Source organism: Acinonyx jubatus, chromosome A1, assembly GCF_027475565.1.
Source record: "Acinonyx jubatus isolate Ajub_Pintada_27869175 chromosome A1, VMU_Ajub_asm_v1.0, whole genome shotgun sequence".
In the NCBI taxonomy this organism is placed as follows: Eukaryota; Metazoa; Chordata; class Mammalia; order Carnivora; family Felidae; genus Acinonyx; species Acinonyx jubatus.
In genome coordinates, this window is record NC_069380.1 from 135,198,088 (window position 1) to 135,223,078 (window position 24,991).

At 43.9% G+C, this 24,991-nt stretch overlaps 1 protein-coding gene across 2 annotated transcripts in view; it reads left to right on the forward strand.

The window, feature by feature from the left end:
* Window positions 1-24,991, forward strand: part of MAP1B (microtubule associated protein 1B) — a 100,710-nt gene that overhangs the window by 68,570 nt on the left and 7,149 nt on the right. For both annotated transcript variants that reach the window (XM_015074585.3, XM_027040293.2), the window contains 3 exons: window positions 3,078-3,160; window positions 5,737-5,877; window positions 16,567-23,077. In XM_015074585.3, the coding sequence (XP_014930071.2) occupies window positions 3,078-3,160; window positions 5,737-5,877; window positions 16,567-23,077 (6,735 nt within the window). The remainder of the gene's footprint in view (window positions 1-3,077; window positions 3,161-5,736; window positions 5,878-16,566; window positions 23,078-24,991) is intronic.

Here is a 24,991-nt window from a genome sequence, read left to right on the forward strand (position 1 = left end):
GGGCGAAGCTCGGACCGCCCTGGGCTATGGTTGCTTAGATGTGCGTTTGGAAGCTGCGGTTAGCAGAATTGGGCACTGCGTAGATCCCTTTGGAAAGAAAGGGGCTCTGATTCCTTTACCATCTCTTGGGGAGGAAGCCGCTTGTGTGTACCTCGCTCAGGCCTCCCTTTGTGGGTTCCTACAGGATAGAGCCAGGACTGCAGTCCTACCGTGGCATTGTGCTCCCTGCGCACGGCTTTGTGTGTCGGAAATAGTCACGTCAAAAGTATGATCAAGGAAATGACCATTCATTTCTCCTTGGTCTTCAGATTTTGCTTGATTTCGTCTCAGCTCTGTGCTTTTGAACCTCCCCCCACAGTCTTTGTTTCAAGGAGGCCACTGATGAAAGGACCTAGAAAGGGGGTGGTTTTCTGGGTTTTGCTGATTGTCATTCTATCATTTGCTTATTCAATTTGATGTTCTTTTGCTTTAGCGTTAAGTGCATATGGCTGTCCAAAGCAAAAACAACCAAGCCAAAAAAACAATGCCCAACAAATTATAGATTTTGGCATTCATAATAAGCATTCTTTCCCATGGCTTAAATTTATTTTTCTCGAAGCTCAGTCCTTCATCTGCTCGAACTGTGTGCCATTGTTCTGTTTTGGGGTTTCTTCATTTTCAGGCATTTGGAGTAGGATACCACACATTTTTTTTCACTCTCTTTCTTTATGTGTCGGTACTCTGCCACCTTTGACTTTTTTTTCGCTTTTTGCCAATAATCTGTGAATGCTTTCTGGCTTCTTGCTTCTTGAAGCACATCCCTGCTATTACTCCCTTGGCTTTTCCCCTAACTCTCCCCTGGTGCTTACTGTTCTGCCGCGCCTGTTTTTCCAAATCCTGCTTCCAGTTACCAACCCCACAGAGCGGGGCAGCTGGGGGCTGTACAGACAGGTGCACCAGGTGTAGGTCCTCACTCGAACACTCCCTAGTTGCATGACCTGGGACTAGTTAGTGCTCCTTTGCAGACTTCTTTGTCCTCAGCAGTAAAAGGGGACAATCACAGTACCTCTGTCAAAGAGCCCTCCAGGCGATTAAATGAGTTAGTACTGGTGAGGTGCTTAGACCTTAGACTGACATCATTATTGTTTAGCTTGGGCTTCTTCTATTTCTAATGAAGGGTTTATTGAGAGATATTAGCTCTTGGGAAAGAAGACAATGGAGGAGAATGGGTTTGATGATGTGATGGCGGTATTTCAGTATGTTTGTTTCTATAGGACTTCTGGTCCTTCATGATATAAAGGAAGAAAGTCCCTGTGGACCCTAGACTGGTTTCTTGAGGTACAATTCACATGTCATACAGTTCACCCATTTAAAGTGTACTGTTGAACAGTTTTGGGTGTACTATTAATTTTAAGTTTTGGTAAAATACATAATTTTGGTAAAACATAAAATTTGCCAGTTTAACCATTTTTAAATGTACAATTCAGTGACACTAGTTACATTTATAATGTTGTGCGACATCACCTCTATTTCCAAAGCTTTTTCATCACCCCAAAGAGAAACTCTGTGCCTATTAAGTAGTAACTCCCCATTCCTTCTCTCCCAGCTTCTGGTAACCTCTGATCTGCTCTCTGACTCTATGAATTAACCTATTCTAGATATTTCATGTAAGTGGAATCATACAGTATTTGTCCTTTTGTTCTGGCTTACTTCACTCCGCATACTTATTCCAAGGTTCTTCCATGTTGTTGCACACATTGGAACTCCATTCCTTTTTATGCCCGAGTAATATTCCATTGCCTAGATATACCATTTTTTGTTTATCCAGTCATCCATAGGTGGACATTTGGGTTGTCTCCACCTTTTGGTTCTTGTAATAATGCTGCAGTGAACATTGGCATACAAGTATCTGTTCAAGTCCCTGCTTTCAATCTACCTTGGAGTGAAATTGCTAGATCGTATAGTAATTCTATTTTAGCTTTTTCAAGAACTGCCCAGCTATTTTTCTGGAAAGCAGTTGCTTTTTGATCATTCTCTATTCTTGTATTCCTCTCCTTTGGTGTTTATTTCCCCCAGATTTCACTCCATTCTGTCTTGTCATCCAAGTTTCCTTATACTTCCAAGCAGCAGACATATTCTTGTCTACCCTCCAATGACATGTTTCCCCTCCATATGTCTGAGGGAACACCACTCTTTTCTCTTCCTCATCAACTGGTAGAGCATATATAGCCCACTGTGGCCACACATCCACCTGGTCACTTGTTGTCTAATTGTCCAGGAAAGGGGAGAGTATACGTAGAAGGTCTTCTACAGGCCTCAGTCTACTTCGACTGGAGATGGTTTCCGACACCCAGATGCCCCTAAAACCTTTAAGGTGTGGGAAATCAGTGATGTGGAGCCAGAAGCCCTCTAAGATTTCAGTCCTCCTTAGGCTCCTTCACCCCTGCAACACCTTGCTTTGTTTTTCTCCATCAACTTTGCTTGTCTTTACAGGCAGTTTGACCACTCTGTCCGGCCGGAGAGTTGTTCTCCACTCTTCATTTGCTCACAGTTTCCCCACTTTTCTATGAGCAAGTGAATTAATTAACGAATACTCCCAACAGCCTGTAAGCCTGCCTCAGACAGCCATTCTGGTTGTTGGGTAATTGTTAGCTGGGGTTTCTGGATGTCATTCATCTCACAATCGGGCTCCTAATTAATCTCCGCACCATTCTCACCAGAAAAAAGGCTGATGCGGAGAAACATCCCCAATTACCATGAGAAAGGAAATGTCAAGAGCCCCGTTGAGTTTTCCTGGCATCCACCCCTCGTCTCAGATGAAAACCGCCATTAACGCGCTGAGGCAGCTTGGCGGGCAACCCTGAAAACTCGAAGGTTGTGCGAGTATGAAGAGCCCCAGACACCCGGACCCAACTCTGGGAGGAACCTGCAGGGTCCGTGCCCTTGTGTAGGAACACCAATTGTGTTTCCCAAGATCGCGTGGAGAGTCTCGGGGCTGCGTGCCCAGCAGAGTCTCTGCTGTCCCTGCAGCCAGCAGGGCAGTTTTGATCTGGAAAAGCTAAAGGTCTCCCCTTTTGTCTGTGTTTTTGTGTCTCTAGGACAAAAGATCCTTCATCACCGAAGTGACGTTTTAGAAACAGTGGTCCTGATCAACCCTTCAGATGAAGCAGTCAGCACTGAGGTAAGCATCTGGCTCTGCGGGGGTCTGGGGCAGGGCCTCACGCGGTGGACAGAGACCACCATATTGGAAGGGCAGGGGCGGGTGGGGCAGAAGAAGGACGCAGGAGAGGAGAAGTTCTTTACCCCCAGTCAGCAGCTGGTTCTGTATCTGATTACCATGCCAGACTGCCCTTCCCGATGAGGACAAGGTGGAAGATGCTAGCCAGAACTAGAATACTTTGTATAGTCAGGGGGTTATGAAATCTTGGGTATTTATGGAGGGTGTGCTGCCAGGATAGTGTCTGGCTGGGATGTAGCAGGGGGAAATAGACTGCAAGCCCTCAAACCAGGACATTCAGCACACAAATTTGGAGAAAAATGGTATCTTGAAGCAAACCCCCTTCAAGCCATTCTGCTCCCCCTCTAATCACCACTGAAAGGAGGATACATGGCTATCAAGAGTATAGGCTTTAGTGCCAGACTCCCTGGGTTCTGCCACTTTTTAGCTGGTGGCCTTGGGGAAGATTATTTATTGTCTTTTTGTCTCAGTTTCCATCTTTGTGAAATGGAGGTCACAACAGCACTTATCGTGTTGTGATTAGAAGTATCAAATGCTTAAAACAGAGTGTGTAACCACTGGAATATAAATGTTGGTTGTTCTTATTAATATTATTATTACTATCATTTGAAATCGTTGCCAAAAAGAATAGCTGGGTATTTCAGAGACTACTGGAAGATTAGAACTTGGCTGAAGCCAAGAATCCCTGGCCCCCTCCAGGTCAGAGGAATTGATATATCTCCATTTCCCACTTCTTTTATTACAGTTTAGTACTGTTGAGATTGGGTTGCTTCTTGGACATTAAAGTTGCCTTAGTCCCTGGGGGACCTTCATTATCCACAGCATCTCTTCTGCTCATGCTTTGAGCCTATTTTTAAAATTTGAGAAATAATCCACATACCATAAAATCCATCTTTTAAAGTGTGCAATTCATTGGTTTTTAGTATATTCACAAAGTTGTGTGGTCATCATCGCTGTCTATTCCAAAACATGTCTGTCGCCCCTCAACAGTCCGAAACCCATTAGCCAACAATCCCTATTCCTCCCACTTGCCAGCAAGCACTAATCTACTTTTTGCCTGGTGGATTTGCCTATTCTGAGTATTTTGGGTAATGGAATCATACCATATTCTGTATGGCTTATTTCACTCAGCATAATGTCTTCAAGAGTCATCATATTGTAGCATATATCAGTTTTTCATTTCTTTTTTATGGCTAAATACTATCCCACTGCATGGATGTACCACATTTTGTTTATCCATTCATCAGTTGATGGACATTGGGTTGCTTCTACTTTTTGGCTATCATCATGTAGACTGTTTTTTTCTTTTTAAAGATTATTTATTTGAGAGAGAGAGAGAGAGAGAGAATAAGCAGGGAGGAGCAGAGAGAGAGGGAGAGAGAGAATCCCAAGCAGGCTCCACACTGTCAGCACAGAGCCCGATGTGGGGCTCGAACTCACAAACTGAGATCATCACCTGAGTCGAGATCTAGAGTTGGATGCTTAACCAACTGAGCCACCCAGGTGCTCCTATGTAGACTGTTTTCATCCCACTTCCACTGGCTCCAGATCAGCAGGACCTGTTTGACGGTCCATGAAGGCACAAGGTTGAGGCACATAGCAGGGTAGTAGTCTCTCTGTGACTAACAGAATCAGGAAGTAAAGACAACTTGAAATGGAAAAAGGAAACATGAGGAATTTCTTTAAGGAATTCAGGCTTGCTTGAACAGTAACTTGCTGGAACAGTTACTTCAGCCCATGTGTGTTTCCTTGATCAGAGCTTAGGGTTCTTGGGGGCCATGGGTCATATCCTGTTTACTTTTATATCCCTCCGTTGGTGTCTAGCATGCTGCCTGGCAATTTGTGCTGAACTGAGCTGTGATCAGAACGAATACCTTGGTGCTTGGAGCAGCGTGTCTGCTGAAGGACAGGCTGGCTTCCTGCCACTTAAAGAACAGAGAGTTCTTTCGTGCAAACCAATTATGATTCTCTTTAAAAGATTCCCATTTGCTGCAGCCTTTTGTTTATGTTCAATGTCAGGCACCTTGCTGATCCCACTGGAGCTGGCGTTTGGAGATGAGCTTTTGGTGTATGGCTTGGAAGGAAAGGGGTCCTGTAAGGGAGGGCCTGACTTGGGACCCTCATTGGGAACCTGTGCTTCCTGAAGCAGCAGTCAGGGGATCTGGACTATACTTGCTGACTCAACCTGTGAGATATCCCTGAGTCTCATAGGCTGTGTGCTGCTAGCAGACACAGCTGTGGAGCAAATGATTGCCAACTGTATAGACTGCTTTCAGAAAGGCAAGGAAACTAGGGGGAGTAAGTCAACTACCACGGCTGGCTTGGCCATCGCAAACATGGAAAATGGCATTCCTGGGCGAGCTGATGACCATAGTCGTTGGCTCTGTCCAGTTCCCTTGGGAAAATGAATGAGTTTCATTGGTAATAGATTTCAAGCCCTACCTGGGCCAGCCCTGTCCTGAAAGTGGGATGGTGGCGTTGGATATGGCTCACGTCCTGCTCCCTGTGCTTTGTTTCAGGTGCGCTTAATGATCACTGATGCTGCTCGACACAAGCTGCTCGTGCTGACAGGACAGTGCTTTGAAAATACCGGAGAGCTCATTCTCCAGTCCGGCTCTTTCTCCTTCCAGAATTTCATAGAGATTTTCACCGATCAAGAGGTGGGCTCCTGTCTAGAAATATCTAAGCTTTACAGTTGTTTGCTTACAGTTGTAGCCTTAGGCTCCACTTTGAAAGCACTGGGTGGAGCTGGGAGAAGGGGAGGGAATGTCTCACCTTTCAAATAAGTAAAACTGCATGATATGACATATGACAGTTCTGTGACTCATCACCAAAAGAATTTAGAGCACCCATCTATAATGAATTGGTACCATTCTTAATGTGCTGGAGATACCAGTGGAGGGGGCTTAGATGGCAAAAATGATGGAGAAAATTGGAATGACAGGGCCAAAAAGAAAACCCAGGTTTCGTCTTCTCTGAAAGACTACTCCAAAGATCTCTTGGACTTTTGGTAGGATTTAACTGCCCTGATCTCTTTTCAAATTTGTATTTACTTTTCCTGGTCTAATTATTTCTGATTGGTCTTACTCTTCATGCCTGGTCCCAATGTTTGAACAGCCCAACAAAGGCAGGGCTCAAGAAAGGAAGGCAAGTAGGAAAATGGGGCATATCCATGCCCCAAGAAAAAGATGGTTAAGGTCGCTGGACTAAACCTGGGCATTAATATTTCAAATAAATAAATCTTATTCGGTGATGATACAGGTGAGGTGTTAAATACTATAGGACATTAGTGGTATCTGGTAAAATCAGATTGAAGAGTTTAATTTGGTTATTTCTGCTGGAGAATTTATTTTGGCTGGGAAAATTCTCTTTCCAAAAAAACTGCCTCTTTCACTTTGTTTCTTTGTTTATAGTAGTTAGACACTTCAGGGGCCACCAGCTTAGCAGGTTGGGACCTGGCCATAGTGGATGACAGGTTTCTACATGGAGGGGTTGAGGGATGTGTGCACAGAAGGAGTCTCTGTGTCCATTTGAAACCATCTTCCTGAGAACTTCCTGAGATGCTGGCCCCTCTGTCTCCCGCGTGTTGCAAAGGGCCATCTGTCTTTCTGCATTTAAGCTTCTTTAACCCTGGGGTTCACAGAGAGGTCCCTGTGTACCTGTCATCGCCGGCAAGAGCGGTAAATAAACCTCCTGGCTTTGTTTGGCTTGCCCGGAGGCTTTGTGAAAGCTCTGGCCAGGTGACATAACAGTGTCTCACTCTCCCCCCACTGGGGGAATAAAAAACTGTGAAAAGGAACATTTCACTTAACATTTAAAGCCCTGGCTTTCAGAAGGCATAATGTCAGCTGGGTTCTGAGGCAGACAGCCCTGGCTTCCCACAGCAAGAAGGGGCCCCAGGGTACACTCATGGCCCCTTTACCTTACCATCTTTACCACTTGAAAATGAAGGCTTTTGCCCCATCTTTCTCCAGAGCTTGTTATCTGTCCACCTCCAAGGCTACTAGAGTTTAGCCTGCATGATTGGAAATCGCTGGACTAGACCAACGGTCACCATGATTGCCTACTATGGCCTTGGAAAAAGGGTTTGAGTTCAGAATGAGTCAGTAACAAAGCGACCGTGAAGGTCACTGGTGTTTAGTTTTGTTACATTTATCCAGTCCTTGATAGATACTAGTCACTCCACAGAAACCAGAAACACCATTTAGGAAAAACAAAAAAAAACTGCAGTTTTTTAAGAATAAGAATAGCTAAAAATAAATGGACTGAAAAATATAATTATCAGTACATTTTGAGCTTCAGGTTTTGGGAGTCTTAGTCATTGGAAGTCAACTACAAAACCAGAACTTACAGATAGAACAGTCATCTGGCTGACCCATTCCTCCCTGAAATCCGAGGATGTGAAATCACATCTCCTGGGACATTTTTCAGTCTGTCTCTTAGTGAGTTTTTCCTTATTTGTCTCACTGTATCTTCAAGGAAGGAATGTGCTCCCTTTTCCACCTGGTGATGTTTCTGACACCCTTCACCAACACTGCCAGTTTTTTTTTTTTTTTCTTTCAGAATAATTATTTTCAGATCTGCACACTGTTCTTCACAAAAGAAGATAGTAAAAGTTTCTTACATTCTCTGGTCACTCTCAACCAAACCTGGTGGCAGGATGAGATGGATATGGGAGAAATTCAGGAGTTGTCTTGGTCATGTTTCAGTGCCTTGGCATTATGAGACAATTGGATACATGAGTTGAGGGCTCAAGGAACTCAGAGCTGAGCTGGAGATATGTGTAAGCCATCAGCATATTATAAACCAGATGAAGTGATCTAGAGACAGAAGCATATTAGAAGAGAAAGGGGCTCTAGTCTAGCATTTAGAGGTCATGGCCAAGGAGAAGGAGCCAGCCATTTCAGTTGGCTTGTTCATTTGGTTTTAGTCTAATTTCTGTAAAATGCCATGACTCATACTGGACACCGTACTACAAGGGTCACTAACCGTGTTAGGATTGTGTGTCAGTGATTTCTGTAGTTTTCAATGTAATCATCTTTTAAGTCTGAAAGTAACTTTTGACTGTCAACATCCTAATCAAATGTCAGTGGGGAGGGAATGCAGGCTTTAAGGAGTGCTGTCATTTACATAAATTGGGGGCTCCCCTTAAGAAAAAGAAAACAAAATTATCAATACACAGTTAAGTACGGGGCTTTGGGAGGGGACCATGCCAGTAAGAAGCCTTGAAGTTTAAGCTTCTTTAGCTTTATGATCAATCCATTTTACTGTCAGCTAAAATCCCTGAGTCTTTTTCATGAGTGTTGTTGTTAAGTCGCATTTTCCAATCCTGTACTTCATGCAGCTGGTTTATTGGACCCTGCATTTATCCCTTTAGAATGCCATCCTGTTAGAGTTGACTTAGCCATCATCATCCCAATGTCAAGGGCTTTTGTAAATGTTTTAGTTCTGCCATCCCACATTTTACTATGCCTCCCATTTGCAGGCCACCTACAGATTTGATAAGCATGTCTTCACCATTTTTATCCATGTCAGTGCTCACCAGGACATAGATGAGCCCTAGGGCAGCCCATCATAGACCTCTGTCCAGGTTGACACTAAGCAGCAGGATTTATGACTGACTTCAAATCCATCTAATTCTGCTATCACACTGTTCAGAGGTCTTATTAAACGTCTTGCTAAAACCCAGAGATACATTGTCCACTGTATTTCCTCATTAGCCAAGCAAGTAACTTAATCACAAAAGGAAATGTAGTTAGAGTAGGCCTCGTGGTTTAGAAATTCAAGTCTTACTTCATTATCTGCAATAAAGCCATTTATTTCCTATATCTTCCTTCCTCTTCCAGTATGCCTGCATTTAATTAGAAAAATTAGTTAACAAAAAAGACTGTCTTTGCCCCAGTATTTCTTCCAGTCATGTCTCTCATCTCTATTTGTGGGAACAAGGGAAGGGTAGTGTCTTGAGAAGCATTAGCAGGCTCACGTCACTTCCAAAGCAGCCACTCCCGGAGGATAGTACATATTGAATTGGCCAAGTTCAGTGCAGTTTAACAAACATCTATGGAGCTGATGGTGTATGAGGGAAACACAGATCATGATACAGAGTTACGAGGATGTGTTTCCTTCTGTTCGGGAGCTTTTACTATAATGGGCTACACTACCTACTATGATGATAATTTCCAAACTCTTTTAGAGGAAGACTGTTTCAGAGTCCCAAGATTTACTCACACGTTTCCTTGCTGCTGCTAACACTGTTGGCTCCTTGCAGTTTTCCTCTATGAGTTGCATAAGCATTGAGTGAGTAGACACTCTTAAGACTTAGTCTTTGTCCTGAGGCTCTCACTCCAGCATGCCTGTTGGTATGCAGGTCTGGAAGCTGGCTTGGGAATGGGAGGAGGCAGGGGCTATTTCTGCTGTGTAGCTCCAGGACTGTGGCAGTTTTTCCTCCTAATCCATCTGTCTCCTTCACGACGGCCTCTCTGTAGCCCTGGTCTCTGCATCCCTAGTTCTTATGCCTGGTATGCTGCTGCTTTTCCAGAGGGACCAGATTTTCCCTTTCTGAAACGAAAGTCCAGTGCTGACTTTCTTTCCTGCTTTCCCTTGTATTCCATACTTTTCACCAGGCTCTCTACGGTTTTTCAATACCCTTGACTTCCTCAAAATTCTGTGCAAACTTGCTTTCTTTTGGGGTCACATCTTCTTTGTTTCATAGGAACTTCCCAGCCGGAAGTGAAAAGATGGAAAGTAGGGAGGTATTCCTCAAGTCTTTTTACCTTCTCCTTGAACTTTGTGATTAAAAACCCTCTACACACAGCTAGCTCGTACCCTTAGCTACCATAACCCTCAGAGGGAAATTTCAAAAACTGAAATGAACTAAACTTAATTTTAAAATCTCACTATTAAAGACTCAACAGTTTGAGTTTTCCTAGATTTCTCACATAAAATGTATTATAAAGCATGAAGAGTTTGTATGTACTTTACGTGAAAATGAGGATTGAGAGAACCCTATTTTGGCTATAGTAATGGTGACGAGGGTCTAAGCTAATTATTGGATGACAAACCCTATTTGGTGCTCATGTTTGCTTTGGTCAGCAGATAATTTGAGTGAAAGCTCCCCCAGATGTGCTTTTTTTTTTCTTTTTTTTTCAGTTTTCTTGCGTTCCAAAATAGTTGATATTTGAAATTGTTAAGTCAGAGGTAAACAGCAAAGTCAAAGGCTTCTTCTTCTTCTTCTTCTTTTTTTTTTTTTTAATAATTTATTGTCAAGTTAGCTAACATACGGTGTAGTCTTGGCTTCAAGAGTAAATTCCCATGTACTTACATACAACACCCAGTTTTCATACCAACAAGTGCCCTCCTCAATGACCATCACCCATTTTCCCTGCACCTCTACCCCCACCCCCATCAACCCTCAGTTTATTTTCTGTATTTAAGAGTCTCTCTTTTTTTTTTTTAAAGGATATTTATTTATTTTTGAGAGAGAATGAGAGAGAGAGAGAGAAAAGGGGAGCGGCAGAGAGAGGGGGAGAGATTGGATCCAAAGTAGGCAGGCTCTTTGCTCACTGCACAGAGCCCGACATGGGGCTTGAACCCACAAATCGTGAGATCATGACCGGAGTCGAAATCAAGAGTTAGACGCCTAACCGACTGAGCCACCCAGGTGCCCCTTTATTTAAGAGTCTCTTATGGTTTGCCTCCCTCTCTGTAACTTATTTTTCCTTCCCTATGGTCTTCTGTTAAGTTTCTCAAATTCCACGCATGAGTGAAAACATGATATCTATCTTTCTCTGATTGACTTATTTCACTTAGCATAATACACTGTAGTTCCATCCATGTTGTTGCGAATGGCAAGATTTCATTCTTTTTGATTACTGAGTAATATTTCATTGTATATATATATATATACCACATCTTCTTTATCCATTCATCAGCTGGTAGACATTTGGGCTCTTCCCATAATTTGGCTATTGTTGACAGTGCTACTATAAACAGTGGAGTACATATACCCCTATAAATCAGCACTTTTGTATCCTTTGGATAAATACCTGGTAGTGCAATTGCTGGGTCATAGAATAGTTCTACTTTTAATTTTTTGAGGAACCTCCATGCTGTTTTCCAGAGTGGCTGTACCAGCTTTCATTCCCACCAACAATGCAAAAGAGATCCTCTTTCTCCACATCCTCGCCAACATCTGTTGTTGCCTGAGTTGTTAATGTTAGCCATTCTGACAGGTGTGTGGTGATATCTCATTGTGGTTTTGATTTGTATTTCCCTGATGATGACAGATGTTGAGCATCTTTTCATGTGTCTGTGAGCGATCTGGATGTCTTCTTTGGAAAAGTGTCTATTCATGTCTTTTGCCCATCTCTTCACTGGATTATTTGTTTTAGGGGTGTTGAGTTTGATAAGTTTTTTTTTTTTTAAATTTTTAATGTTTATTTTTGAGAGAGAGACAGAATGCAAGTGGGGAGGGGCAGAGAGAGGGAGACACAGAATCCAAACAGCCCTAGGCTCTGAGCTGTCAGCACAGAGCCTGACACGTGGCTTGAACCCACAAACTGTGAGATCACGACTGGAGCTGAAGTCTGACTCTCAACCGACTGTGCCACCCCAGTGCCCTGATAAATTCTTTATAGATTTTGGATACTAACCCTTTATCTGATGTTTCATTTGCAAATATTTTCTCCCATTCCCATTGTGATCTGAAAATATGTGTGGTATGATCTCAATCCTTTTATATTTTTTGAGGGCTGTTTTGTGACCCAGTATGTGATCTATTTTGGAGAATGTTCCAAGTGCACTTGAGAAGAGTGTGTATTCTGCTGCTTTTGGATGAAAAGTTCTGAATATATCTGTTAGGTCCATCTGGTCCATTGTGTCATTCAGAGCCATTGTTTCCTTACTGATTTTCTGCCTAGATGATCTGTCCATTGCTGTAAGTGGAGCATTAAAGTCTCCTACAATCACAGTATTGTTATCTATACACTTATTTATGTTTGTGATTAACTGATTTAGATATTTGAGTGCCTCCACATTGGGGGCATAAACATTTATAATTATTAGATCTTCTTAATGGATAGAGCCCTTATTTATGAAATAATGCCCTTGTTCATCTCTTGTTACAGTCCTTGTTTTAAAATCTAGTTTGTCTGATAGAAATATGGCTATTCCAGCTTCCTTTTGACATCCAGTAGCATGATAGATCACTCACTTTCAATCTGCAGGTGTCCTCAGGTCTAAAATTAGTTTCTTATAGGCAGCATATAGATGGATCCTGTTTTGTTTTGTTTTGTCTTTATCCATTCTAATACCCTATGTTTTTTGATTGGGGCATTTAGTCCATTTACATTTAGAGTGATTATTGAAAGATGTGGATCTAGTGTCATTGTGTTACCTGTAGGTTTTGTGTTTGTGGTGAGGTCTCTGGTCCTTTGTAGTCTTTGTTGCTTTCTACTCACAGAGTCCCCCTTTAGGATCTCCTGCAGGGTTGGTTTAGTGGTCATGAACTCCTTTAATTTTTGTCTGGGAAAGCCTTTATCTCTCCTATTCTGAATGACAGCCTTGCTGGATAAAGGATTCTTGGTTGCCTATTTTTCCTATTCAGCATGTTGAATATTTCCTGCCATGCCTTTCTGGCCTGCCAAGTTTCAGTGGACAGGTCTGCTACTACCCTTATGTGTCTACCCTTGAGTTAAGGCCCATTTGTCCCTAGCTGCTTTCAGAATTCTCTCTTTATCTTTGTATTTTGCCAGCTTCACTATGATTTGTCTTGGTGTTAACCTGTTTTTGCTGATTTTCAATAGAGTTCTCTATGACTCCTGGACTTGGATGTCCTTTTCCTTTCCTGGATTAGGGAAGTTCTCAGCTATAATTTGTTCACCTAAACCTTCTGCCCCTTTCTCTCTCTTCTTCTGGAACTCCTATGATAAGGATATTATTTTGTTTCATTGAATCACTTAGGTCTCTAATTCTTCCCTTGTGGTCTAGTAATTTCCTTTCCCTCTTTTCTCTGCCTCATCATTTTACATAATTTTATCTTCTGTATCACCTATTCTCTCATCTGCTTCTTCCATCCTTGCTGTAACTGCATCTAGTTTATTTTGCATCTCATTTATAGCATTTCTTAATTCATTGTGATTATTTCTTAGGTCCTTGATCTCTGCAGCAATAGATTCTCTGCTGCCTTCTATGCTTTAGTCTTATGACTATTATTCTAAATTCATGTTTAGATATGTTGTTTATATCTGTTTTGAGCAGTTCTCTGGCTATCACTTCTTCCTGGAATTTCTTTTGAGGAGAATTCTTCTGTTTCATCATTTTGGCTAGTTTTCTGTCCTTTGTGTGTTTTAATAGCTTGTTGTGTGTCCTGCACTTGTGAGTACTACTACATTAAAATGGGGTCATACACTGTCCAGGGCCTGGCACTTCAGGAAGTGTTTTTGGAATATGTTATGTGTTCTCTGTTGTTGTGACTCGGGTTGCTTTATCTCCGTACTCGTAGTGGTGGATTGTTTGGACCTTCCATCAGGTGTGCTTTGATTTGTGCCTAGAAAAAGTAAAAAAGGGGGGAGGGTTGGGGAAGCCTACCCCATACAAAGAGAGGAATGAAAGGAGCGGAAAAAGAAAAAAAAAAAAAAAAAGACCAGGCACAGAATCAAAGAAACTCTAAGGCTTAATCCAGAAAGAGAGAGAGAAAGAGAGAAAAATAAAGAAGGAGCCACATAAAAGGTATCAACAGAACAGAGTAAAAATGCCTGATTAAACAACCAGAACAGAAAAAGAAAGAAAAACAAAAGACATATTTATATATAGCAGGAATTTACTAAAAGTCAAATCAGAAACTATGAGCCTGATTCCAAAGTGGGGGGCGGGGGGAGGAAGAGGAGGGTAGAAAGAAAGGAAAGAAAAAGTGAAGAAAGAAAACAAACCCATCAGCCTAACATACAAAACTGCAGGACAGTTGTCTGTTGGTGTCTTGGAACCTGTGGCTATGCTGGTCTGGAGGAGGGGCCCGCGGGCTTGCTCAGTGTCAATCCCACTCTGGTAGATATGCAGTTACCAGGCATGGAGGGTCGGGGCTTGGTGTAGGCGGATCTGCCTCCACTGGGGACCACTGTCCCCGTTCCCTGAAGCCCACCGAGTTGGTGATGGGGAGGAAAATGGCAACACCCCAGTCTCTCCTCCCCGGACGGGGTGTCTCAAACCACGCTGTTCAGGCAACCTTCCCAGAGCAGCACAGGTGGCTGGCTTGCCCCTGCTGCATAGTCTCCCAGTCTCCTGCGCCTCCAAGGTGCTCAGCTGGGATTCAAACCCCGATGTCTTAAAGGATCCTGCACCACACGGACCTGGTTCTTGGGGTAGCGCCACTCCGCCCAGCTGACAAAGGGCCTCTTGGCTGGTACCTGAAGGGTCTTTTATCGTTGAGGGCGGGAAGCAATACACCTTCTTCCCACCATACTCAAGGGAGGAGACTGTTCTTTCCCAGGGCGCCCTTGAGATCACTACTGAGCCCTGGGGCCTGCTCCTCTTCCCCCACCCAGGTGCATGCATTCCGTGGCAGCTCCGGTTCAGAGAAAGTCGCGCACCCCTGAAAACTCCGATCTTTAGCTCCTAAGGCTGTTTTTAAAGTAGAAACTGGCACACTCCATATTTCTCGTTCTCCAGTGCGTGTTCTGAAGAGGTTTTTCTCCTGTCCAAACAAATACCACACTTCCACAGCCTCTCTCTCTTCCTGTTGTCTCTCCACAGAAGGGGTTCCCCAACTCCGTGCCTAGGCTTCTAATTTTCTCTCTCCCACTTCACAAACATGCACCTCTGTCCCCCCAAGCTGTCTCTTTCCTCCTGTGGAGATTTTTCTGTCACTCCGCAACCTCTATTCCTGGCTGTTCCAAGTGTTCTGGCCTCAATACAGCTGTGTTTGAGAACAAGGGAAATTCCGGTCTCCCTACTTGTCTGCCATCTTAACTCCTCTCCCAAAGGCTTCTTATTTTGTTATCTTGTGACCCTTCACATAAAATGTAGGACAGATACACTAACAAAACAAAAATGGCCATTTTACTGTAATCTAATGTAGGAAAATTCAGAGTCTATACATGATCCCTCTACAAATACGCATACGAGTAGCCACACTAGGAGGTTGTGTGAGACAGAGGACACTACTCTAAGACCGGAAGGCAAGAGTTCAGACCTGCTGGCTTGGGGGTGCCGGGGCCAAGTACAGTCTCTGCGTTACCCTTTCATAGTTTAACATCAAAGACACAGAGCTCTTTTCACTTGAAACTCTGGGCTGATTTATGAGCTTTGCTGTAAGTGATAGAAGAGTGCAGTTTATAACATGATTCTTCCTCACTATTTACTAAGCCAAGACCATGAAACATATGGTTGTCATATGGAGTGAGACAGAGAATAGCATTTTTATTAAGCTGACATTCTCTGTTTTTATTCCAATTTACTCTTCTACATTCCCATCCTATGGTAGTAAACAATGCATTGGAAAAGTTTTGAGCCAAATTTGATCTTAGCCACTCATATCCAGTTTGCCCTGAGAAGAGCAGGAGTTGTGAGGGAGTAGAATGTCTCACCTTGAATTTAAACATGAGCAGACGGATATAATTATCCAATTGCTTTAATCATCATGACTTCAATCAAAGTATTTGTATTTGCAGAGAATCTACTGGGTGGACCACTCATGTTTTAAAGATGCTAGAATCAGTAATTTTTTGTTGTCATGTGCAGTCTAGAACTATCTGTCTCCAGTGGGAGGAAAATCACATCAAACTTTTGTCTTTCGTATCTACCAAATTCTAAAAGTGGTCAACAAGTGCACTAGATCTAAATTCCTTTAGTGTGTCAGTAAGGCCTCTTTGCCGAGCCCAATGGAATAAAAGAAAACACTTTATATAAGTGGTGAAATGATTCACATAGGCTTCCCTGTGATTGTTTAAAGGGCATTTTTGCATGGCAGGTACCTGGGAATGAGATCCAAAGTATTTCCTAACTGCTGTGGCACAGGCACGATTATTCAGATGGTCACTGGTCCTAGAACTGGAGCAGCGGTCTGGAGTTCCCCTCCTGGGCAAGAACAGATGCCATAGGGGTCCCAGAGGAGGTGCTGGTGGTGAGGAGGGGTGGTTGAGGCAGAAGGGAGTGGTAGGAGGGGTCAGTACAGAGGCTATTCACCTACCAGAATGGAAATATTTCTGCATTTACCCAACTAGCATCTCTGAAATCAGCCCTGTGCACACCCAATGATCCTGTAATACTTAGTAATGGATGGAGGTGATGGATCAGTGATGACAGTCACTTAAAACTTTTCTTTCTTCCTTTATTATTATTTTTTTAAATCCCAGATTGGGGAATTACTGAGTACCACCCATCCTGCCAACAAAGCCAGCTTAACCCTGTTCTGTCCTGAAGAAGGGGACTGGAAGAACTCCAATCTTGACAGACACAATCTCCAAGACTTCATCAATATTAAACTCAACTCAGCTTCTATATTGCCAGAAATGGAAGGACTTTCCGAGTTTACTGAGTATCTCTCAGAATCAGTGGAAGTCCCATCTCCCTTTGATATCCTAGAACCTCCCACATCGGGTGGATTTCTAAAGCTCTCCAAGCCTTGTTGTTACATATTTCCAGGAGGGAGGGGCGATTCTGCATTGTTTGCCGTGAATGGATTCAATATGCTCATCAATGGAGGATCGGAAAGGAAATCCTGCTTTTGGAAGCTCATCCGACACTTGGACAGAGTGGACTCCATCCTACTCACCCACATTGGGGATGACAATTTGCCTGGAATAAACAGCATGCTACAGCGGAAAATTGCAGAGCTCGAGGAAGAACAGTCCCAGGGCTCCACCACAAATAGTGACTGGATGAAAAACCTCATCTCCCCTGACTTGGGAGTTGTATTTCTCAATGTACCTGAAAATCTGAAAAACCCAGAGCCAAACATCAAGATGAAGAGAAGCATAGAAGAAGCTTGCTTCACTCTCCAGTACCTAAATAAATTGTCCATGAAACCAGAACCTCTCTTCAGAAGTGTAGGCAATACCATTGATCCTGTCATTCTTTTCCAAAAAATGGGAGTTGGTAAACTTGAGATGTATGTGCTCAACCCAGTTAAGAACAGCAAGGAAATGCTGTATTTTATGCAGCAGTGGACTGGCACCAACAAAGACAAGGCTGAACTAATCCTGCCTAATGGTCAAGAAATAGATATCCCAATTTCCTACTTAACTTCAGTCTCCTCTTTGATCGTGTGGCATCCAGCAAACCCTGCAGAGAAAATCATTCGAGTCCTGTTTCCTGGCAATAGCACCCAATACAATATCCTGGAAGGACTGGAAAAGCTCAAACATTTAGACTTTCTGAAACAGCCACTGGCCACCCAGAAGGACCTAACTGGCCAGGTGGCCGCCCCAGCTGTGAAACAAGTAAAACTGAAACAGAGAGCCGATAGCCGAGAAAGTCTGAAGCCAGCTGCAAAACCACTTCCTAGCAAATCTGTGCGAAAGGAGTCTAAAGAAGAAACCCCTGATGTCACAAAAGCTAATCATGTGGAAAAGCCACCCAAAGTTGAAAGCAAAGAAAAGGTAACAGTGAAAAAAGACAAGCCAGTAAAAACAGAGACCAAACCTGTAGTGACTGAAAAGGAGGTGCCGAGCAAAGAAGAGCTGCCTCCGGTGAAAGCTGAGGTGGCCGAAAAGCAAGCCACAGATGTCAAACCCAAAGTCTCTAAGGAGAAGACAGTAAAAAAGGAAACCAAGGCAAAATCTGAGGAAAAGAAAGAGGAGAAAGAAAAGCCAAAGAAAGAAGTGGCTAAAAAGGAGGACAAAACACCCATTAAGAAGGAAGAAAAACCAAAAAAGGAAGAGGTGAAAAAGGAAGTGAAAAAAGAAATCAAGAAAGAAGAGAAGAAAGAACCCAAGAAAGAGGTTAAGAAGGAAACCCCACTGAAGGAAGCCAAGAAGGAGGTGAAGAAGGAAGAAAAGAAGGAAATTAAAAAGGAAGAAAAGGAACCCAAAAAAGAAATTAAGAAACTTCCTAAAGACGCAAAGAAACCATCTACTCCTCTATCTGAAGCAAAAAAACCAGCTGCATTAAAACCAAAAGTGCCCAAGAAGGAAGAGCCTGTCAAAAAAGATTCTGTTGCCGCTGGGAAGCCAAAGGAGAAGGGGAAGATTAAAGTCGTTAAGAAGGAAGGCAAGACAGCAGAGGCCGCAGCTGCAGCCCTTGGCTCTGTGGCCGCTGTGGCAGCTGTGGCAGCAGCAGCTGGAATGGCAAGTGCTGGCCCTGCCAAAGAACTCGAGGCCGAGAGGTCCCTTATGTCATCCCCTGAGGATCTGACTAAGGACTTTGAAGAGTTAAAGGCTGAGGAGGTCGATGTAGCAAAAGACATCAAGCCTCAGCTGGAGCTGATCGAAGACGAGGAGAAACTGAAGGAAACCGAACCAGTCGAAGCCTACGTCCTCCAGAAAGAGACAGAAGTCATCAAAGGCCCTGCCGAATCTCCCGATGAGGGGATCACCACCACTGAAGGGGAGGGTGAATGTGAACAAACCCCTGAGGAACTGGAGCCGGTGGAGAAACAGGGGGTAGACGACATTGAAAAATTTGAAGATGAAGGAACAGGTTTTGAAGAATCCTCAGAGACTGGAGACTATGAAGAGAAGGCAGAAACTGAGGAGGCTGAGGAGCCAGAAGAGGACGTTGAAGAAACCGTGTGCGTGAGCACCTCCAAGCACAGCCTCATGGAGGAGGAGGAAAGTGCAAAGGCTGAGGCAGATGTGCACATCAAGGAGAAGAGGGAGTCTCTGGCCAGTGGAGATGACCGAGCAGAAGAAGACATGGATGAGGTGGTGGAGAAGGGAGAAGCTGAACAATCTGAGGAGGAGGGTGATGAGGAGGACAGAGCTGAAGATGCCAGAGAGGAAGAATATGAGCCCGAAAAAGCCGAAGCTGAAGATTACGTCATGGCCGTGGTTGACAAGGCTGCAGAGGCTAGCGGTGTCGAGGATCAGTATGGATTCCTCACCACATCAATCAAACAACCAGGAGCCCAGTCTCCTGCCCGAGAACCTGCATCTTCAATTCACGATGAGACTTTACCTGGAGGCTCAGAAAGTGAGGCCACCGCATCTGATGAGGAGAATCGAGAAGACCAGCCTGAAGAATTCACTGCCACCTCTGGCTACACTCAGTCTACCATTGAGATATCCAGTGAGCCCACCCCAATGGATGAGATGTCTACTCCTCGTGACGTGATGAGTGATGAGATCAACAATGAAGAGACAGAGTCCCCATCTCAAGAATTTGTAAACATCACCAAATACGAGTCTTCACTGTATTCTCAGGAATACTGCAAACCTGCTGTTACATCACTCAATGGACTATCTGAAGGATCAAAAACAGATGCCACAGATGGGAAGGACTACAACGCTTCAGCCTCCACCATCTCACCACCGTCATCCATGGAGGAAGACAAATTTAGCAGATCTGTTCTACGTGATGCTTACTACACTGAAGAGAAAGACATGAAAGCCAGTGCCACGTTGGTGATCAAAGACACCATCTCAGCAGTTTCAGATGAAAAACTTAGCCCACCCAAGAGCCCATCCCTGAGTCCATCTCCTCCATCACCCATAGAAAAGACCCCCCTGGGTGAACGTAGTGTGAACTTTTCTCTGACGCCCAATGAGATTCAAGTCTCAGCGGAGGCAGAAGCAGTCCCAGTGTCTCCTGAGGTGACCCAAGAAGTAGTTGAAGAACATTGTGCTAGTCCTGAGGATAAGACCCTGGAAGTGGTGTCTCCATCTCAGTCTGTAACTGGCAGTGCTGGCCACACACCTTACTACCAGTCGCCCACTGAAGAGAAATCTAGTCACCTCCCCACAGAAGTAACTGAAAAACCACCAGCAGTTCCAGTGAGTTTTGAATTCAGTGATGCCAAAGATGAGAATGAAAGGGCTTCCATAAGCCCCATGGATGAACCTGTGCCTGACTCGGAATCTCCTATTGAAAAAGTTTTGTCTCCTTTACGGAGCCCTCCCCTAATTGGATCCGAATCTGCATATGAAAGTTTTCTAAGTGCTGATGACAAGACTTCTGGTAGAGGTACTGAAAGCCCCTTTGAAGGAAAAGATGGAAAACAAGGCTTTCCAGATGAAATAAGTCCCATCTCTGACATGACTTCTACTGGTCTTTCACAAGACAAACCAGAAGAGAAAAGCACAGACTTTATACCAATAAAGGAAGACTTTGGTCAAGAAAAGAAACCTGACGATGTTGAAGCCATGAGTTCTCAATCTGGATTGGCTTTAGATGAAAGAAAATTAGGAGGAGATGTTTCTCCCACACAAATAGATGTCAGTCAGTTTGGGTCTTTTAAAGAAGACACTAAGATGTCCATTTCAGAAGGCACTGTCTCAGACAAGTCAGCTACTCCTGTTGATGAGGGTGTAGCAGAAGACACATACTCTCACATGGAGGGCGTGGCCTCAGTATCCACAGCTTCTGTGGCTACGAGCTCATTTCCAGAGCCAACAACAGATGACGTGTCTCCTTCTCTGCATGCTGAGGTTGGCTCTCCACATTCTACAGAAGTCGATGACTCCCTTTCTGTGTCTGTTGTGCAAACGCCTACCACTTTCCAGGAAACAGAAATGTCTCCATCTAAAGAAGAATGTCCAAGACCAATGTCAATTTCTCCACCAGATTTCTCCCCTAAAACAGCCAAATCCAGGACACCAGTCCAAGATCACAGATCTGAACAGTCCTCAATGTCTATTGAATTTGGCCAAGAATCCCCTGAGCACTCGCTCGCTATGGACTTTAGTCGACAGTCTCCAGATCACCCTACAGTGGGTGCAAGTATGCTTCACATCACTGAAAATGGGCCAACTGAAGTGGATTACAGTCCTGACATGCAGGACTCTAGTTTATCACATAAGATACCACCAATGGAGGAGCCGTCCTACACCCAAGACAATGATCTTTCTGAGCTCATCTCAGTGTCTCAGGTTGAGGCCTCCCCATCCACCTCTTCAGCACATACCCCCTCTCAGATAGCTTCTCCTCTCCAAGAAGACACTCTATCTGATGTCGTTCCTCCCAGAGATATATCCTTATATGCCTCTCTCACCTCAGAAAAAGTGCAAAGTCTAGAAGGAGAGAAGCTGTCACCAAAATCTGATATCTCTCCACTCACCCCAAGAGAGTCCTCTCCTTTATATTCACCTAGCTTTTCAGATTCTACCTCTGCCGTCAAAGAGACCATAGCAGCTTGCCCCACTTCCTCTCCTCCACCGACGGATGCAGCATCCGCAGAGCCCTATGGCTTCCGTGCCTCGATGTTATTTGATACAGTGCAACACCAGCTGGCCTTGAACAGAGATTTGACCACATCTGGCATGGAGAAGGACATTGGAGGGAAGACACCTGGTGACTTCAGCTATGCCTATCAAAAGCCTGAGAAAACAACCAGGTCCCCAGATGAAGAGGGTTATGAGTATGAGTCTTATGAGAAAACCACCCGGACCCCAGATGTGAGTGGCTATTACTATGAGAAGACAGACAGTACCACAAAATCCCCATGTGACAGCAGCTACTCATATGAGACCATTGAGAAAACTGCCAAGACCCCGGAAGATGGTGGTTATGCCTATGAAGTCACTGAGGAGACCACACGGACCCCTGAAGAGGGTGAATACAGCTACGAGGCAAGTGAGAAGACCATGAGGACCCCTGAAGTGAGTGGTTACAGCTATGAAAAGACCGAGAGGTCTTCTAGAAGGCTCCTGGATGATATCAGCAATGGCTATGATGACTCCGAAGATGGCGGCCACACGCTTGGGGATTCCAGCTACTCTTACGAGACCACTGAGAAAATCGCCAGTTTCCCTGAGTCTGAAAGTTATTCCTACGAGACATCGACGGCAACTACACGAGCCCCTGATACTTCCACCTATGATTATGAAGCCGTAGAGAAAATCACTAGAACCCCACAAGCATCTACGTACTCCTACGAGACTTCAGAGCAGTGCTACACCGTGGAAAAGAAGTCTCCCTCAGAGGCACGCCAGGATGTTGATTTATGCCTTGTGTCCTCCTGTGAATACAAGCATCCCAAGACAGAACTCTCACCCTCCTTCATTAATCCCAATCCTCTCGAGTGGTTTGCCAGTGAAGAGCCAACTGAAGAGGCTGAGAAGCCTCTCACCCAATCAGGGGGAGCCCCACCACCTCCAGGAGGAAAGCCACAGGGGCGACAGTGTGATGAAACCCCTCCCACCTCAGTCAGCGAGTCAGCTCCATCCCAGACCGATTCTGATGTCCCCCCGGAGACTGAAGAGTGCCCTTCCATCACAGCTGATGCAAATATCGACTCTGAAGATGAATCAGAAACTATCCCCACAGACAAAACTGTCACATACAAACACATGGACCCACCTCCGGCTCCCATGCAGGACCGCAGCCCTTCTCCACGCCACCCTGACGTGTCCATGATGGACCCGGAGGCCTTGGCCATTGAGCAGAACCTGGGCAAAGCTCTGAAGAAAGACCTGAAAGAGAAGACCAAAACCAAAAAACCAGGCACAAAGACCAAGTCATCTTCACCTGTCAAAAAGGGTGATGGGAAGTCTAAGCCTTCTGCAGCTTCACCAAAACCAGGGGGCTTGAAAGAATCCTCAGATAAAGTGTCCAGAGTGGCTTCTCCTAAGAAGAAGGAATCTGTGGAAAAAGCAACAAAAACCACTACCACTCCAGAGGTCAAAGCTGCACGCGGGGAAGAGAAAGACAAGGACACCAAGAATGCCGCCAACGCCTCCACATCCAAATCGGTAAAGACTGCAACTGCAGGTAGGTGGAAGGGTGCCAGTGTCCTGATACGGTCCACAGCTGTTCCGCCTTGACTGGAGTCTTTGAGTTGCCATGTAACTTGGTACTGGGAAGGGGAGAGGGTACATCTCTCCCTTCCCTTTTACTATTCTCTTCTGCCAAAAGGTGTGGATCTCAGCCCAACGTGGCTGCAGGCTTGAGGGTAGTCAGAGCGGCTCTGATTCGCCAGGTAACCACTGTCTGGGTTTGCTCCATCCTGCAATACAGTGACCACAGCCTTGTTCTAAATCTTCAGAACCACGGACATGTGTTTTGAAACTCCTCTGGAAGCCTGTGCTGGCACAGGCCTCAGAGGCAAGCTAAGGTGACAAGGCCAGGAGCTCCCAAAAGCCTAGGGAGAACCAGAGTGCCAAGCCAAGCCTGGTGTGACCGGTGTGGGCCCAAGATTTAGATTTAATTTTTTCATAAAGAATTTTTTTTCAGTGAAGTTATAACATTTTTAAAATAAAAGTTGTAACACTTAAAATTAAAAACTGGAAAATTTTTAGTTAAAAAAATCACCATTTTAGACCTACATCCACATTAAAAGCAGTGCTATTTTCTTATTGGCCAGGGAACATCCTAATTTCAGCTGGTCAGTACCCAGTACAAATTGAGAGAAGAGCATCAAAGTGTCTTCTTATCCCCCTCTAACACCACAGTCTTACTCATAGAGAGTCAGAATTCTGTTCCAGGTTGAAATTCAGTTGGCAGGAGGGGATATCCCTCACTTCTGATCATTCCTGTTGGTAACAGTTCCCTTATTCATCAAGTTCTCAGTGATGACCTGGGTCTTCGATGGCCCAGCTTCATTTTGTTGCTTCAAACCAATCATAGGGTTTTGCATTAATACATTTTATTTCCTTTATGTAGTTATTCAGGGATTTTAGACCTCTATTCACAAAGTAATAAAATTGACCTAGACATGTAAAGCAAAAAATGACTTAAATAACATTTATTCATTTATTAGGGAAAAATCAGATAGCTGAACTGTGGGACTCTCAAATTCAGTACATTTTAAGAAGTATCACTTACAGTTGCCAAGTTTTGCTTTAAGCAACGTGGGGGATCAATTTCAAGCTTGACTTCTCGTCAGTTTTCCTCTTTGTACATGCATGCAGAAAACAAACTGAGTTTGTTCATGCTCAGAATTAATGGAAAACCACCAGGTAATTAACCTCTTGGTCTGAAAGAGTTGGCACCTGACCTGTACTTAGGGGAACACATGAAACCGTTTCAAACAGATAAAAGCCAACTGAAATTTGCTATCAAACTTGCCAAATATATGCATTCTAGCCCACACAATTGTTTTTTTTTTTATTTTCTTTGTCATTTAAAGAGATATTCTCAAGGCCAAGTAATAAATAAAGATGAATTAATTCGAATTTACTTTTCCAAGATTTTTAAAACAACGAAACTGCATTATTAATTGATTTTTAAAACAAACCTGGGTTGACTGCTGTCAGCTTCCCTCAGTTTGTGCTTCTATGAGCAGCGTTCATTTGGTGTTGATGGTAGTGATTTCGTGCACAAGAAAAACTTGCATTTTTAATTGTTGGAACTGTAACTCACAAGCTTCTCTGTTCAGAATTCTTTGATAGGCCTAAATATGGACATCCTAACGGCTTTAGCTTACATTCATTAAAATGGCTAGGTATTCATTAAAATGAGTCCGTTTAACCAAATATCAGTTTGGCTGATTCTCATCACTTGCCTCTACAAGTAAAACTGGACAAGTGATGGAATTCACTGGTGGTTTTGACTCTGGGGTGACAGTCTTTAATGATCCTCTGGAGAAAGGAAAGAGGATTAAATATATAGGATCCAGCTGGTATTTTAAATGACGTTATAGTAGTGGTCTCAACCCAACTGCACATTAACATCATCTGCGATGCT